General features: G+C 52.2%; 1 protein-coding gene across 4 annotated transcripts in view; it reads left to right on the top strand.

The window, feature by feature from the left end:
* SFXN5 (sideroflexin 5) overlaps positions 1-18106 on the top strand; it is a 117174-nt gene that overhangs the window by 57815 nt on the left and 41253 nt on the right. For all 4 annotated transcript variants that reach the window (XM_049651687.1, XM_049651688.1, XM_049651689.1 and 1 more), the window contains 4 exons: positions 4038-4091; positions 5100-5156; positions 6530-6595; positions 17764-17854. In XM_049651687.1, the coding sequence (XP_049507644.1) occupies positions 4038-4091; positions 5100-5156; positions 6530-6595; positions 17764-17854 (268 nt within the window). The remainder of the gene's footprint in view (positions 1-4037; positions 4092-5099; positions 5157-6529; positions 6596-17763; positions 17855-18106) is intronic.

Genomic DNA, 18106 nt, shown 5'->3' with positions numbered 1-18106 from the left:
GAGGTGCCAGGATGGTCCTCATTTAACAGAAAAAAAAAAAAAAAAAAATGGAGGCACAAGGGCTCAAGTAACTTGTGTGTGGTCACACAGTTGGTAAATACCAGAGCCAGGATGTGAGTCCAGCTCTTCGTATGACCAGAGCCTGCATGTTAATCACCGGGGCCTATGGCCGGCCACTTGAGGCGAAGGGGAGCAGCGAAAGTAGACAGATGTGAGAAGAAGACAGCTGCCAGGGGGCGGGAGCTGTGGAGGGGACCCCAGCCGTGTTATGAACTATAAATGGGAGCAAAGACTGGATGTGCGATTTGGCCAAGGTCCTGCAGCAAGATAGGGTGGAGGCTGGGCTGGAAATTCTGGCTGCTGGCTCTCCTTCCACTTTCCCTGGTACCAGCCGCTTTCTGGGCTCTCTCCACCCGTCTGCGCGGCCACGCCTGAAGCGCTTCCCTCTTGGAAGAGGTGCAATCCACTGGCATTGAAGCCGGGTGGACTGGCTCCCTCTCTCTATCCATCTCTTTCCTCCTTTCTCCTGCCATGTTCTGGAAAGGGCAGCGTGGGGGAATGTGGGCAGGTTGCACCAGAGATATACATCTGAGAACTGAAGGAACATTTATTTTTAATTTAGACTTAAAAAGAAAAAAGGAAGTTATAAAATATCTGCTCTTGCTCCTGGGACTGTGCAGATGGTGCTGCGTGTTGCCTAATAGGGAATGGGGCTGGCACCCATGTGCTCCCGGCCCCACCAGCCTGACTGTAGGACCTGGGAAGTGGGATCGCTATTCCCCTTGCCTCAGCCTCAGATGGTTCCCGTGGGTCCGTTTGGCCAATACAGCATGGGTTTCCACTGCCTTCTAACCTCACCCTCCCCAGGTCTGCTGATTTTTCTGCCTCTTCTAATGAGACCAGTCTCTTGGCTGTTCTGCTCCTGTGAGTGTGCACACGTGTCCCCTGCCCCACGCACGCACACGCACGCATGGCTCAGCTCCATCCTACCACCTACTTCGGCAGATAGCCACAGCATGCTGACCTCTCCCTTCTTTAGGTCCTGTTCGGATGTTAGAAGTTACCGGCTTGACATGACCAAGTACCTGATTAAACCATCTGGTCATTTTCATGTCCAGATGTTATAAAGGATATTCTCATACATTTTCCTGTTTGGTCTTTGTGCTTACTGTGGTTAGGTGCCATATATTCCTCTCTTCCTGTTTGCTCCATTGGGAGCACCACGGAACATGGTGCATAGAAGGTATTTGAAAATGGGCATGGAGTGTGACTCTTCCTTTGTGCTCAGGCGAATGAGCTGGAAAAGGAACCCCTAAAATCAGAGAGTTGGAGCCCTCAAGCCAAGAGTGAGGAGACCTTTCTGACGTTCTCTCTAGTTTGCTGTGAAGCCTTGGGCAAATCACTGAATTTCTCTAAGCCTCAGTTTCCCCATTTGCAAAATATAGAAAGCAATCTCTATTTTGTCTGCGCCCCAGCGTACTAATAAGAATCATGGTAAGTGACATAGGGGAAATTCCTAGCAAAATCGATCAATCATTCAATTTCTTTAAGAAAGCATGAGGGGTCAGAGGTGCCCAGCATGAATATCAGGCCCATGTTACAGCAGGAGGTTGGGACAGGAGGCTGGTCGGGTTTGGCTAATAAGGTTACAAGCTCACAGGTTACAAGCTCTGTGTGTGTGTGTGTGTGTGTGTGTGTGTGTGAGTGTGTGTGTGTGTGTGTGTTACATAGGCCTGGGTACTATTTCAGTTTCGTTTAGGGCTGTAGTTTGTTCTGGAAAAGACTTGATGTCACACAAAGACAATGCCTGCCACCAGAAAAGACAAGTGAAGGTGAAAGTGAGACAAAAGTTTAGGAATGGGAAGAAGCCAGGAGTGAAGTTTGGGCACAAAATACATGCAGTGATGGTTTGTACACTTGACAAATATGAGCCGTGGAGATCTGGCCTGAGGTTCTTGACAGTCATTGCAGAGAGAGACACAGTTAAATGCTCAACGTCTACAAGACAGATGCAGACCAGATGCTCAGAAGTATACATTTCTGACCTCAAGGCCAGAAAAATTTCCCCCAGGAGGATTCATAAAGGAGATTCTGTGATGTAATGAGCAGTGAGTGTCCTGGACAATAGGTGTCTGGTAAATACAATGAGTCCCAAGGTGCTGTACCTTATGATGCTCCTGATGGCCCAAGCTCAGTTCAGGGAGTGTAAGGGAGACTGAGGAGGGGAAGGCAACGTGGCCCATAACACACACTTGTTATGTAAACCAACAGATTAGGGGGGATGGTATGCTGAGTTCTCAACAGTGAATAACAGCTTTTACTTCTTCTTCTGGCTTTGGGAGGCAGTCAGGCATGCACGTGTGTACACACACACACACACACACACACACACACTCACTGGATCACATTGTTTGTTCCCAATTTCAGGCCTCTCTAGGCTCAGCTTCCTCTCTGTGGAAGCTCTCTGGCTCCTGGCTAGAGGCTGACTAGGGTCCCCAGGGATTTTTCTCAGCCAGGCTGGGGAGGGGTGATTCCCTTTACAGGCAATGGGACTATCTCACTTGACTTCATACCTACTACTTGGAACTCAAGAGTAGAACTTTAAACCAAGGTAGGACCTCCAGGCTCAACCCCTTCACTCTATAGGTAAGAAAGCCAGAGCCCCAAAGGAGCCTGTCCTCTGCTGGAGACACTGTCGGCTGGAGATCACAGAGGCACGGGGCTGAGGTTGAGCTCCAAGCTCTCCTGATTCTCACTCCAGTGCCCTAAGCTGTTGCTGCAGAGAAAAATCAAACTGGGATCTCATTCTGGGGAGAAAAATCTCATAATTCCTCATTGGAGCTATGGAATGGCTTTACATTATATAATTTTATTCAAACTGATATGGGCCAATAAATATAAATGTGTGTGTGTGTTTGCTGTCTTAAAACATTTTAATGTTTAAAACATGATTTACAAATGCTGCTGAGGATGTCTAGAATTTGATTTACTGCATAGTATTGGATGTTTATACTTGCTCCTTACAGAAATTCTTGCCAAAGAGCCATTTTATCTACAGGAATAATAAATAAGTCAATATGTGGATGGTTGTGCACATTTTTCCCATATGCATTGGTACTTGGTAGATGTTATTTTGCTCACAGGCTCTCAAAAGGTAAACTTGAAAGAGACACATGGATCCCTGAAGTCCAAAGTTTGGCCACTTGTCAAGATGAGACCATTAATGTTGACTTAAACCAAAAAAACAAAGTCAGCAAGCCTAGCTCTTAGGTGACATTTGGGCTTTGGGAATAATGAATCCAGACCCATGTAGCGGTACTCAGCCATATGTGTGTATTTGTTCATTCATTGATTCATTCACTCATTTGACAAGTATTTATTAGACATCTATGTTTCCTTCAGTAGCTTAAACATGGTGTAGATTTTCTTCATGGAGGCTCAGAGATAAAAGATCTAAATTCCCCCCCGTTTGTATTTATAAAGTGCTTAAGGCCTTTGAAACGATTTTTCTCATCATATTTTAATCTGCACAAAAATCCTATTGGATGATGAGGGTGTGAAAGAGAGCTGGGTTAGCTGAGTGGAAGGAAAGATGTTCCTTCTGTTTGCTTGTTTTTATTGTCCCCCTGCCGTCAGTTATGGAAATAATACATGCCCAATGCTTAAAAGAATATAGGAATATTCAAGAAGAATGCGAGAAAGTACTGTATAACGTGACCTCCAGAGACATCTACTTGTGGGGCTATAGATTTGTTCATGAAGATACATATATGCGTATGTTTGTGTATATGGTTCTATGTGCGATGTGATGTCTTTTCTTTAACAAGAGTGGGATTGTGCTGTAATATAATTCTGCAACCTGGTCCACTTCCTTCGTGTGCCATCTCACATAGGCAGCAGTTTGTATGCACACATCAGCCACCTTAGTTTGTACAGATCCAGCTTGACTTTTGCCCATGCCTGTGTCATTTTTCCTTGCAAAAGTGTAGGATGGTCCTTTTGCTTTATTCAGTCTTTCCTCTCTTTTTCTCTCATAGGTAGTTGGTCTTCTCTTGCCCAACCAGACACTGGCATCCACTGTCTTCTGGCAGGTAACAGTCCTTGGCAACAGAGGGCCTATGAAAGGGGGCCCCATAAATGCTGGTTATGATTCCCCACCCCAGTGTCTCCCATCCAGACCCCTGGGGAAAAGCCACCCCATTTCCCCCGCCCTGACCCAGAAGCCACTGGGAGAACCCCGGGACTTCAGATGCTGCTGAGCATGTCCCAGTGGCCCATGCCTAGGCCATTTTATGTGACTAATTTTTGCACGAGGGGAGGATGGCTTATTTGTGGCCGCCCGCTGCTCCTTGGCTGCTTGTCCAGAGGCCTGTGACCTCGAGGCCCTCAGCAGCATTTTGGTATAAGCCTCACTGAGATCTGTGGGGAAGGTGAACCCACCGCCAACCCCAAGGTAGCAAGGTGGGTAGGGGAATATCATAGACCCTGGTGTCCACTCTTAGAGCCTGGGCTATGGCTCCCTTAAAACAGCTGAAGCTCTGTGTGTGTGTGTCTATGCACAGAGAGCTGGGCAGGAAGAAAACCTGTCTGTCTTCAGGAAAAAATGTCAGAGTCTTCCCTGAATAAAACTCCTAACGGTGCCCGCATCAGGGCACGGCAGGTGGCGCAAGACACCGGGCTGGGATACTTTTGAAAGAGGTTCACGGCTGTCAGTAATTCCAGGGGTTACATGTCTGCTTTCGGCTCAGTAAGGAATATAATAAGGATTAATGTGTCAGAGGCAGTGAGCCCGTTTGGGGCAGTGAATGCCACGGTTCCGGGAGAGGTGACAGTCTCTGGATGGGGATGAACTGCCGGCATGGGCAGGACCGGTGTCCTGGTTTGGCAGCAACTGAGGGGTGTCCCAGGTGTTCAGCGCTGATGCTGGTGCCATCCCAAGCAAACTGGAACAGTCAGTCATGCTAACTTGTGGGATGGACAGAACCACCCGTGAGCTGGACACAGCATCCCATTGTCTTTTTGGAGGCTGTGGCCCCGCCGGGGTCCAGGCCTGGCTTCCACGCCTCCCCTGACTTCTCCTCTCCCCCCTTGCCTTCCAGTGGCTGAACCAGAGCCATAACGCTTGTGTCAACTATGCAAACCGGAACGCTACCAAGGTGAGCCGCTCAGAACAGGCTCGGGTGACCCTCAACCTCCCTCCAGGGTGGTGTGCCACCATCGGGGGCTGCTTCCTCTGAGTTGAGCATTGTGCTTCTTCAAGCACCTTATTGAAATGGCCAGCCCTTCGGGAAGGGCCCCACTGGGGAGGGGCTGTTCAACATGAAGTGAAGAAGGCCCATGAAATGGGAATGTGCCTGAAGCAGTGAGAGAGATGAGCTCCGTTGGCGGAATCCTCCTTGGGCAACTCTTATCCCCAGATCTTGGATTAGGATGGCAACAGCCACATGGGGACTGAATTCCCCTAAAGCTTCCTCCAAGCTTGCCTGGAAGCTGCCTTGGTGCCCCCAGACTGTGGGCTGTAAAGCTGAAGGGCTGCTCCTGAGGGGTGAGGGGTCTGAGGGGCCTGTCACCTCCTCCCCAAAGTCCCCTGAGCTCCTGGGACAAGCTCAGGGTGGAGGCCTGTCACCCTTCTCTTGTCCAGGAAGGGGCTGGGCCCCAGCTTCACTGGTAACACTGTATTTCCTGCACTTCTGTCCAAAGGCAGTAAGAGGGGAGGAGGAGTCTAGGTCCCCTTGGAGGGCCTGTCAGTTTGGGGAGGAGAGGCTGAGGGCGTCCTCTAACCTAGGGGGGTGATGGGGTAGGGTTAGTGGCTGGGCCTTGGTGGTAGGAACTTTGGGGCCTGAAACTCTGAGGATGCTCCCCTCCCCCGTCCAAACCTTCAGTCCACATCTCACGTGTGTGATCCACACGTGTACATCCCTGCTTGGATGGCTCTCACGTGCCTTGAACCAAACATCTCCAAAATAACAGAGCATAGTTAAAGGCAAGTTCCTCAGCTCTTTCTTAATTTTATATGTTGCAACTTGGGTTACATTTTTCCTTAGAAACATTGAGCACCCCTCGCCTATTGGCATGGAAGCCCGGTGGCCTCATGGGTTAAGGCCGGGAGAGCCAGCCAGGCACAGCCAGCCGGGCCGCTGCCATTTTCACCTAGACAGCCCTCCAGCTGCCCTCAGCCCACTTCCAGATGCATCCTCCCTCCACTGGATATGCTTGCCCCAGACGTACATGACCCACGTTGGCCCTTGCTGTTGTCTACCTCCAGCCAGCAGTGTCTGCCCCTGAGCTCTCTAGAACAGGGCAAAAGTGCAGTGGGCCCCTTTGGCATCTCCCTGGACGTTCCTGCCCTGTATTTCCTGTATGGAGCTGTGCTGAGGGAAGCCTGGCTCCCTTTGGCTTCCAGAGGGATCTTTTCCTTCTCACCTGTTGGCGGGCAGGACTGTCTCTTGCTGGCTGGGGCTGTTTGCAAGGGTGGAGTATGGCAGCTTTGGGCACCCAGTGGGCCTAGAAATCTGTCTCTGCCTTCCAGCCTTCTCCTGCGTCCAAGTTCATCCAGGGCTACCTGGGAGCTGTCATCAGCGCCGTCTCCATTGCTGTGAGTAACTCTCTCCCCACTTCTCTGTCCCACTGCTCTGCAGCTGCCCCTCTCCCCTGCAGCTCTGGCCAGACCTGTCTGAGGTCAGGCCCAGGCAAGGATGTGGGAGACAGAGGTTTGTGTGGGTGGGCCACCAGGGCAGGCTTCCTCGGCAGACAAGAAAGTAGATTCTGGTGACACTTTACTAGAGAGACACAAACTTTAACACAGAGTGCTCGAGATTTTGGAAAGCCGGCGGGGAGGTGAGGCGGTGCCCATGAGTGATGCAAAGGGCTGTACATTCCAGCTGAGGACAGGACGTCTGTCCCTAGTAGGGCCCCTTGCCCCAGGACCCTCGTCAGAGGAGCTCACTCTCAGTAATGTGGCTGATGCAGGAAGCAAGGGGCTCAGGAACAGCTGTAAGGCTGGCCCAAAGGCTGGCTCCCCTTTGCTCTCTGCCCGAGCTCCCAGGGCACTATTGTCCTTCTCTGTGGCCTTGGTCATGTGGTTACATGTCCAGTGCATCCTGGAGGCCCTCCACAAGACAGGAATAGTTTCATTTGAATTCCTCAGGACTTTGAGAATAGAGCAGCTATTAAGTAGGGGAGGTTTGTAAACTGGCTGTGTGAGTGTAAGGCTGGATCCCAGATGAGGGCTGAAGGCAGGTGACACAGCAGGGGCCTGGGCCAGAGCCACAGTGGAAGCTCAAGTTCCCAGGACCTTGGCTACACTGGTCCCACCCTTGAGCCCACCCTTGTGCCCCCATCTTACTCTCTAGATCCTGGCTGGGTGGTCTCCTATAGCTGACTCCAGAGGGGGAAAGTCACTTCACAACTTTTGTTATTTTATTCATCACACAATAAATACATGCAATTGGTGAGAAAAAACTTACAAAATGCAAATTCGAAAATTCACGTATAATGAAAGAATTCACATATAATAATCTCTTTGCAAAACCCACTTTCCTTATCTTTCCCATGTCGTTAAGTGTAATAATTGTTCACAACTATGTACTAACCCACTGTACCCTACACCATCATTCATTCCACTGCTCTGGGAAAGTAGGGATTTGGGATTGTTCTGAGATGGCTTCTTTTACTCTGCTCCCGTGTGGACCACGTCCTCTCCAAATGACCTGTTGGGGAGTGATCCCCACTTCATACCAAGATGGAGCTCCCTCCCCGACTCGTTGCCTTACCCCAAGCCAGGAGCCAGACATTGCCTAATCTATTCAGATGGCTCGCCGAGAGACTGCAAACCCCACCCTGGTGGGGTCCCCAACCCAGCAGAGACTTCATGTGGGGCCATACAAACTGGCAGGCTCTGATTCTGGGGGGCTCCTGGCAAAGGTGATGGCTCTTGTGAGAGAAGGAAAGGGACTCTGTCACCTCCTCCTTGCTCTTCATGACAAGAGGAGCTGATGGCTCTGCCCAGTTTAGCCGCTAGAAAATCCCATCTTCCTTCCTTGAGATTTAAGGGTGGAGTGGGGTGGAGCTGAGGGGAGGAAACCACTGAGCAGCCCTGACTGGGAAGGGCTTGAGCCCTATCCTGGTGGGATGTCCTCCTCCTATAGGCTTGGGGCTCCAGGCTCTCAGCGTCCCCAGGCCTCACTGTCCCACCCAAGGGCCCTTTGGGCATTCCATCCCTCCCATTTCCTAGGATCTGAGCTAGCCCAGATTGTGGGGTCGGGCCTCTGACGCCTAAGCTGCTGTTCCTGGGGACTGGGGGCCCTCTAGGCTCTCAGAGCCAGGATCTTACCCTCAGGGACCGGAGGCCTCACACTGGGCTGTCACAGCCCCCAGGGGTTGCGCCTGTGTTTGGGACATCCCAGCTCCCTTCCAGAGCCCTCAAAGAGGCTTTTCCTGACCATGCCAACCCAAACTCTTCCCACAGCCCCAAGGCCTAGAAACTTCTGGCCTTCCCACACACTCACTCAGTACACCCCGTGTCCTGTCCTGTCATTGTTCTACTGGCTTACAAGTTAACCAGGGATAGGCCCTGTGTCTTCTCCCCCATGGAGGGGGAGTGAGCACTGCTCCATAAATAATTGTTAATTAGGTTGCTGATTGATTGCCGGCCTCAGGAGGCCCCTCTCCGCCTAGATCCACGAGTCTTAGCCGTGGCAGCGTCCCTCTGCCTGACGTCTTCACACAGTGAGGGTCTAACTCCGGCAGATGGAGCGGAGTTTCTGACTTGGAAAATCTGCAGCTTGCTTGCTTTTCTTTTGTGTGTGTAAATCACAAAACCTCCAAAGAAAGAGGCTTTATTTTATTTTCCTTTCCCTTGTTCTCTGGAACCCTGGGCCTGCGGCCTCATTAACTGATCTCTGCTTCAATTAGTGACAAATCCCCTCCCAGGGAGAACCTGTTAGGAGGAGAAGACCTGCAAACAAGTGTCACGGCCCCAGTGGTTGGCCCAGCTCTGGCATTAATTAAAACGAGTCCCTACAAGCAGGCGGCGTGGATGGGGGTGCTGACAGGCTGAGGGCAAATCCCAGGGACTAAGGACAAGGTGGAGTGGAGGCTAGGCCCTGAGAGTCCAGTCTCCTCCCTGGACCTTTCCTCTCCCTCAGAAGAGCCAGAGCCCTGACCTTGGCCAGCACCCCCCTGAATCAAGGGCCCCCAGTTTGCATGGCCCCCCGAATGAAGTCTCATGCTGGTTACAGGACCACCAGTGCAGGGGTAGCAGCCTTTTGGTGAACTCTCTAAATAGATTTGGCAATGTCTGGCTTCTTGCTCGAGAATAAAAAAGAAATTTTGTCTTAAGTTATTTTTGAAATCTAACAGTTTGCTGTCTTTTAACAAAGGAAGCCTCTGTCAGTCCTCACTGTATTTGAATTTGGGGGTTCATGTTGAGTATTTCTGTGGTCAGCCCCCCTCGGGCCCTGGCTACACAAGAGTGAGACCTACTCACTCCCTTCAGGGGAGTGTATATGGCAGGAAGTTGGTAGGTGCGAGGGGGTCACTCCGATTGGTATGTTGTCCTTCAAGAGGAGGAGAGGGAAAGCTGAGGATATTCTGTGGTAGAACCAGAATTCTGATGAAGGTGACCCTTGGGTGTGGTGGTAAGTAGGGAAGAGGCCCCCCAAGTCACACAAGGCCGACTCTTCAGGACAGACCGGAGAGAGCCGAAGGCAAGGTTGAGGGTTCCCGGTAGAGGGCACAGCATGTGGAGAGGCATTCAGGAAAAGGAGACTGTGATGGACTCCGGAAGTGATGGGGATGAGGTGGCAATGAACTGAGGAGTAGCAGAGCCGCTTGTGAAACACTGGGAGCGCCTACTCAGGAGTTAGGGGGCCACGCTGGCAGCGCTGGCTGGACTCAGGGACCTGGGGCGTTGTGGGGAGGGTGGGCAGAGTGGGCTGGAAGAGAAGTCATGGCGGGGCGGTAGGCCCAGCAGATGACCCCCATCATGGACATCAGGCCCTGGTGAGAATGGACCTGTGGTTGGAGAGGAAGGCTCAGGGCTGAAGTCCTCCATGCTGGTCAGGAGCTGTTTGGTACATGAGAGACACTTCACGCCTGGCTCTCAAACCCCTCACCTTCAGCCACGTCTTAGGTGGCTGAGCTCTTTCCCTCTTGGGGAATTGCTGTTCTCCATTCCCAAAGGGTCTGGGCCCTGAGGGGTTCTTTCTGAACAGGATACAGTGGTTGTCTGTTTACCTTTACTAGATATTGGAGTGCAAGGTGGTGTCCCAGGAGGTTCCTGGGCTGAACCCCTCCCCCTCCCAGTTCCCATTGCCTACTGGGAGCTCCATGTCCCGGTATCAGAGTGGCAAATAATCACAATGGTCGTAATGCCTAACACTTCTGGAATGCCTTCAGTGTGCCAGGTACTGCTTAGGTGCCCTTCTCAGTTGTATTGATGAGGACACTGAAGCACAGAGGTGAAACCAGTGACAGAACCAGGATTAAAACACAGGCTTAATCGTACACTATTCTGCTAATACAAAGACACCATTTTCTTCCTGTTCCCAGTTGTGGCCTAAGGTGGAGGAAAGAGCCAAACAATGTTCTTGGCTTCCAGTTTAAAGGAACTGTAGCCATGCCTCCTGGCAGATAAGTCTGCCCCCATGTACCCTGAGAACAGTGGGGACTGGAAGAAAATTTTTGAAAGGCTCCTTAGGTGTAATGGGGTTAAACCCACTATCCAACTTCATACTTGGTTCCTGAACCTGTGTTTTCTGGCCAAAGTCGAGCCAGTGGCGTATATTTGTCCCTGGTCCAGAGGCTCCTTGTTCCGCCTCCTGCAAGAACCAAGTCTGGCTGGTTCTGTGGTGGAAGGCATACTTCAGAGTGTTCTTTGTGGTCGAGGGTGTACCTCAGGGTGTTCCCTGTGGTCCAGGGTGTACCTCAGAGTGTTCTCTGTGGTCCAGGGTGTACCTCAGAGTGTTCTCTGTGATCCAGGGTGTACCTCAGGGTGTTCTCTTGGTCCAGGGTGTACCTCAGGGTGTTCCCTGTGGTCCAGGGTGTACCTCAGGGTGTTCTCTTGGTCCAAGGTGTACCTCAGAGTGTTCCCTGTGATTCAACCTATACCTCAGAGTGTTCTCTGTGGTCAAGAATGCACCTTGAATGTTCCCTATGATCCAGGGTGTACCTTAGAGTGCTCTCTGTAGTTGAGGGTATACTTAAGGATGTTCTCTGTGATCCAGGGTGTACCTCAGGGTGTTCTCTGTGATCCAGGGTGTACTTATAGCTTTTCTGTCTTTCTCTGGGCCTAATGGAGGTAGGAACCATTAGCCTGAGAATCCAAGACCAGAATGTTAACTCACTGCTTTCCTGTGATTGGCTTTCGGGTTGGAGGGCCCATTACATGGACCCTGTAGCAGAATCTGAAGTTTTCCAGAAGCCTGCAGATGGTGATATTGGCAGTGGTGAGTCCAATGTGAATATGGGTTCTGCATCTATTCTATTCTGGGGAGGACAAGTTGTGTCCCTTCCTACGTGTAAGGGGTCTGATGTAACTGGTTTTCTAGCAGGTGGCCAACAGGTCCCTACAGGACACGGTTCAGGGATCAGGATTGGTCTCTGTTGCTGGCAAACAACCCTCTCAGAAGCAGGTGAAGCTGATTGGTCTTTCAGCCTGTGTATGACTCTGTCTCAGTCACCTTGGCCCTTTGCTCCTGAGCCTGTGACCAAGCAAGAGGCTGTCTGGGGTTGCAGGACAGTTGACCTCCACAGAGGGTCATGGGGTCCGCTTGGTTGCCAAGAGTTTATTCTACAACGAGCGCCCTCTGCTGGGCATTTTGGCACCTCAAAGATTCTTCGATCTGCCCCGGTCCTTGCTCCACCACCTCCTAACCATCTCGTTACATTATCACCCACCACCCAAGAGTAGATCTGATTTCGGAATCTCGTGCCATCTCTCCTTTCAGGCATGCCCTCTTCTCCATTGTTCTCCAGGGCCCCTTGGATCCCCTTACAGGCGCTATTAGAGTCCACAGCTGGCTACAGACAACCCGGTATTTCATGCCCCTGACGCTCTACTGAGCCTCCTCGTTCCTTACCTGGTTGCTTCCTACTTACCCTTCAGGTCTCAGTCAGGCATCCCCTTTCCCAGAAACCTTCACGGCCTTGGGGCCACCCCTTCCAGGCCCCTCCTCCTGGCAGAGTGACGAGCCGTCTGCTCAGGTGAACTCGGTCCTGTGTGTGCAACGTTTAGCACTGCAGTTGTTTGCTAGCAGTGACTGCACAAGGCAGATCTCCCTTGCGGCTCTTTTTTTCCTGCCTCAGAAATCACTCACATGATTCATTCTAGAATATTTATTAAGCACCTACTCATTTCCCCAGGCAGCAGGAATTCAGTGAGGAGTAAGGGAGACACAGGCCCTGTACCCAGTACTTAGGGCCTACTGGGAGAGATGGATATTTAGTAAAGAGGCCACAGGTAAAAATATTTCTGTGCTATTCAGTTTTAAATAATATACACGTATCACCTTGATTCCCAACCTTTTAAGGAAGAAAATCAATATACACTTTGAGACTGTGATAGGTGCAGGGAAGGAAGAGGTCCGGGTTCTGTGAGAAACTGTAAAAGGGGAGCCCTGAGTGAAGAGGAGGGCTGTCTGACATTTAAGCTGAAAAGGGAGGAGGCCAAGGGAGGGCCGTGCTTGAAGGCCCCGAGGAGAGAGGTGGTGGGGGGAGTGAGGGAGGGAGAGGAGAGAGAGAGTTGGCTCAGGGGAGGAGCAGGGCAAAGGCAGGTGGCTGGAGCCTTGCAAGTGAGGGTTGGGGGGGCCCTGTGGGTCTCTATCTGCAGTGAGAAGCCACTGAAAGGCTAAAGCGAATTGATACCCATTTTTAGAAGATCGTTCTGGCTGCTGTGTAGGGAGCTGATGGGAGGGAGCAAGAGCAGAAGCAGGGAGCCGAGTTAGGAGGTGGGCAGTTGTCCAAGGAGAAGAGATGGGTGCTTAAGGTAAGCGACAGGAACAGAGAGAAGTGGTTGCATTCAGGGTACCCGGGAGACAGGACAGGTAGCCCTGAATGCCGAGTTGCATCTGGGAAGGGAGAGGCTCCTATCCAGGAAGACTTCTGGGTTTGGGGCAGGAGGAGCTGCTAACAGTGGGACAGGACAGGGTGTAGGTGAGGAGGAGCAAGGGAACCTTCATCCTGGGAGTGTGAAAGGGGAGCACCTGAAGCCCCTCCAGATAAAGGCATCCTGCAAGGGGTTGTAGGTTTGTGGAGGACACAGCCTGCTTGCACTGCTCAAGCCCCATCCAGCGTCTCCTCGCTGGCCTCACAGAAAGGAAGCTGCTGGTGGCCTGGGGAGGACCTTGGTGCTTAGGGAGACAGCTATCAGCCGTACAGCTCATGACGTGGGAGATCTTGTGTCACAGAGCCCCTTATCCCACCTTGGGAGATTGTCAGGAAGCCAGTCTTCTCTCTTCTGTTCCTGTCAGCTGCCCGTGGCAAATCCACTGGCCTGGGAGCCAGAGCTTGGAGAGAAGTGGCCAGAGACGGTCCGCTGCTTCCTTAGGTCATTGCTGATGTCCCACGGGGTCTCCTGGGCTCTTGCTCCTCCCAGGACCCCTGTCTGCTGACCACAAGGGGAATTCGTGTGCAAAATCCACACCCTGTTTGTTTTCCTCTCTGCCAAAATGGAGCCCCTGTTTGGTTAATTTCTATTTTGTGGCTTATTTTGAGGCTGTTAAAACAGACCCTGGGGGACCCTCAGCAGTGATTGTTCCATATCTCATTATCTTTCCCAAACCCGATTATTAGCTCAGATTTTTCTGATCGCTAGCTGCTGTTCGTGATGAGTTGTGTGCCATTAATGCCAGCTGGTTCCCTTAAACAGGACCCACCATGCCAGGGAAAATGAGCTGGCATTCAGAGCCACCAGCCACTTGGCTTTTTAATTTTAATGGGCTCCACCAAATGTTTCAGGCCAAAGGGCCCCTGAGGAATCAGAACAGACGGGCTCGCAACCCTGGTCTGCAACCCACCCTGGTTCCTTCCCAGGCTGTGGCCATCCTAGCTGCTGGGACGGTAAGGCCTGAGTTGGGGGCTGTGGCAGGAGCGGGAATAAGTGGCTGCTTGACTCTCCTTTATTTGTACCTTCCTGCTTTCGAGCTCATCATCAGTGGGTGTGCAGGGTGACCTCACCAGCTCCTCGTCTCCCCACTTTGCTGGTCCCCGGCCCCTTCCTTGGCTCAGGCATGCTGGCCATGCTCAGGAATGAGCATGTCGGGAAGACTCCAGTGGGCTTCAGGGAAAGGGCAGGCCAGAAGAGATCTGGAACCCAGGCATTGTTGTTTCTCTTCTTTCCTCCTCCCACCCCGGACTCCCACCCAGAGTTGGGGGGACAGGCTGAAACACTCTGGACTGTGCCAGTCCTAGCCAGAGGGAAAAACGGCCAGCCAGGGAGGCTTGAGGGCAAGTCTGAGTGTTTGTTACAACCAGTGACCACTATTCCTTGTCCTCCCACTACACTCCAGCCCTGCCTGCCCCCAAGAGGCTGCCAGGAGAATGTCCCAGCTGCCTGCTGGCCTCCTGGAAGACTCCTCCAACACGTCCCACATCTTTCCAAAAGGATGTCGGGGGTGGAGCTGGAGTTTGAACCTAGACCTTCTGTTTGATAGCTGGGATGGGGGCGCAGGCAGGGCTGGATCAAGGGCCCTATCTTTGCTGACGGGAGCTGCCTTCCATTCATCTGGGCCCCGGCCCCAACCGTGGTCTTTTCAGGACAGCTTTTGCTATGCAAACAGCAAGTTTTAAATGGCACATTAGACATTAAAGCATGCCTCATTGAGATGGAAGCTATAGAGAAAGTAAATAGCATAGTTAAGAACAAAGCTTTGGAATTAGCAGACCCCTGGGTTCAAATCCTAGCTTTACCTGCCCCGTAATAGCTGTGTGTCCCTGGGTAAAGTTACTTAACTACTCGGAACTTGTCTGAACTTTTTTGAATCTATAGAAAGGAGCAACATACCTATGTAATTTATTTTTTTAATGTTTATTTATTTTTGAGGGGGGAGGGGCAGAGAGAGAGGGGGACAGAACATCTGAAGCAGACTCTGTGCAGACAGCAGAGAGCCTGATGCAGGGCTCGAACTCACGAAGCACAAGATCATGACCTGAGCTGAGCTGAACTGACTGAGCCACCCAGGTGCCCCATACCTATTTAATTTAGGTATTTCATGTGATGTGCTCAGCACACGGCCTGGCACTTCCCCGTGCCCCTTTCCTCCTCTTCTCCTTCACCAACACCTGTGTCATCCTGTCTCCCTCCAGACTTTCCCACTCTGCACTCTGTAGGAACGTGTTCCCTGGCATTTGGGGGGGGGGGCACAGAAATAGACAGTCACTCACTGCTGAGAGCTGGGGAGACCTGGACTTGGTGAGTTCCATCTGCGTGGCAGGGCAGCCTGGAAGCAGGGGAGCAGGGCCCACTGTAGGCTAGCAGCTCCCTGGCCTGCCCTGCTGTACCAGTGAAGTGTGTCCAAGCTGCCGCCCATCTCCCTGCCTCCCAGCCTCCCCTTGAGCAAGTGACAGGGAAAGGACAAGGATGAGACTCTGAAGATCAGCTTGAGGCTTCAAATACAGACCAGATGCCCAAGAGCCCAAGCTGGGTTTGCCCAGGAGCATCCTGGCTCCGTGAGGTCCTGGGCTACCCAGGGGCTGACAGGTTGGCACTTCCTGTCTTCCCAGGTCACCGTGCCATTCTTGCTTTGACTGCTGCAGTCACCCTGCAGCCCTGGAGGCCTTCCCAAGGCTCTGCACCTTCTCCAACAACTCAGAAGGCTGAGGCCAGAGCCCGGGCTGTGGGGGCAGGGTGGCCTGCTAGTGACCAGGTGTGCCAGAGCTGAGCGCAGGCTCCCCAGGCCCCCTTTGGCCAGGTGTCCTGCGGCAGCCGCCGCTGCCCCTCCTCCCAGGAAAGACCTCCAGGGCAGAGTCTGGTTCTGGCCTCAGTTTGGGGCAGCAGCAGCCTCTATACATCTGCTTCTGGTCTGGCCACATGCGTCTAGCCTTTTCTGTCTCCACGCCTGTGCTTGTGCTGTTTTCCCCACCAAAATTCTCTTTCCTCTGCCCTGCCTAACCCACCTTTCCTCCCTCCAAGAAACCCCCCTTCCAGCCTTTGCTGATCTCCATCCATTCATTTGTTGGTTCATGCATTTATTCCTCAGTCACCAGTTGATTGAGCAAGAGCTACATGCCGTCCGCTGTCCTGAATGCTGGGTACACAAACATGAAAAAGGCATGGTCCACCTCCCCCTGTCCAGCTGGGACATCACATCCATGAGCCGTGAACGGAGTGGCAGGAAGGAGGGATCGGAGACATGTGAGGGAGCACCTTCCTGCCTGGGAGAGGCAACGTTCCTACATAGCTTACATTTTTACATAGCTTCATTTGTTTAGATCCCTTTATGCTCTAAGCTCATGCGAAACACTTTGCATACATTCTTTTTTTTTAAGTTTATTTATTTATTTTGAGAGAGAGAGAGACAGTGCGCATGCGTGTATACACGTGTGGAGGAGGGGGCAGAGAGAGGAGAGAGAGAATCCCAAATAGGCTCCATGGTCATCACAGAGCCTGATGACACAGGGCTTGATCCCACAACCGTGAGATCATGACCTGAGCTGAAATCAAGAGTCGGATGCTCAACCCCCTGAGCCACCCAGGAGGTTCTACATAAATTCTTGTAACAGCCCTGGGATGTTGTAGATACTACGGTCCCTTTTTACAGACAAGGAAACCGAGGCAGAAAAAGGTTCAGTGATTCCCACTGTTAGTGAGTCATTGGAGGCGGAGCTCAGAGGCGGGCCTTAAAGAGCAGGTGTGGACTGAGTAGAGAAGGAAGGCATTCGGGTCTCAGGGACCAGCATGGGCAAAGGCCCCAAGACCAGAAAGCTCCCATAGCATCTGGGGAGCAGTAAACTGGATTCCCGGAAGGGGAATGTGGGGTGTTGAGGGAGTGGGGAAGCTGCGTGAAGGAAATGGCACCTTTTCACACAGGTCATGGGAGGAGCTGGTTATGGTAGACATGGTGGGACCACGTGTTCTAGAAGAACAGAGGATAGCATGGGGGATGGAATAGAATGGGGAGTGCCCAAGGGGAAGGCGAGGTGGGGGCCCAGTGTCCCAGGCTGGGTGAGGGGGCTGGGATCTACGTGAAGAGGGCAGTGAGCCCAGGGTGTCACCCCCTGCACCCCCATCCTGCTCTCGGCTGCTCTACTTAGTTCCACAGTCACCTGTGGGCAGGTGTGTGGATCTCCTTCTCCTGAGCTCTCGAGGTTAGGCTTGTGCCTGAGCCCATAGCAGGGCCTCAGAAAAGGGGTTCCTAGAGGCTGAGGTGGGAATGAGGGTTCCCACACTTCATTTACTTGCGGATTATGTGTTCTTCTAACAGCAATCTTTCCTTTTTCCCTCCTAAAAGAGGTTGTGTGTGTGTGTGTGTGTGTGTGTGTGTGGTACATGCATGTGTGCACGCGTGTGTGTGTGTGTGTGTAGCTGAGACTTTCCCCTCGCCCTCTTCTTCGTGGGCTGGTTAACTGGAATGACTGGGCAGTGATGCTTTGACTAGTGACCCTGGAGCCCGGCAGCCCCAGATGACATTGAGGATTTGGGGTCTGGGGCACAACTTCAGGGGAAGACAGTGCCGTTCACTCTCTGCTCCTGCCCCAGCCTGCACCCCCTGCCCTAGTTGGCCAGGCCACTGCAGCATCATGAACTTTCTGTTTTCTCTTTCTAAGGTGGGCCTTAATGTCCTGGTTCAGAAAGCCAACAAGTTCACCCCAGCCACCCGTCTTCTTGTCCAGAGATTTGTGCCATTCCCCGCTGTAGGTAAGACTTGAACCATGCAGAGGTGTGCAGGGGTGTGTGCAGGCGTGTGTGTGTCACACCTGGGTGTGTGGGGCTGCAGGGTTCTTGGGGAACTGGATGCCTTTCCAGACTTCTTCTGACCTTGGGGGTCTCCTGGTGAGGGCAACTAGAGCAAAACATGTGTAGACAGAAGTGAGGGTGACAGGGGCGCTGCTGACAAGCTCTGTGACCAGGATTCTGCTTTTAGCTCAGGGATTCTTAACCTGGGGCCCC

This window comes from Panthera uncia (assembly GCF_023721935.1).
Source record: "Panthera uncia isolate 11264 chromosome A3 unlocalized genomic scaffold, Puncia_PCG_1.0 HiC_scaffold_11, whole genome shotgun sequence".
Classification (NCBI taxonomy): Eukaryota; Metazoa; Chordata; class Mammalia; order Carnivora; family Felidae; genus Panthera; species Panthera uncia.
The sequence above is the reverse complement of the archived record's forward strand: the minus strand, read 5'-3'. Positions and strand labels throughout refer to the sequence as shown.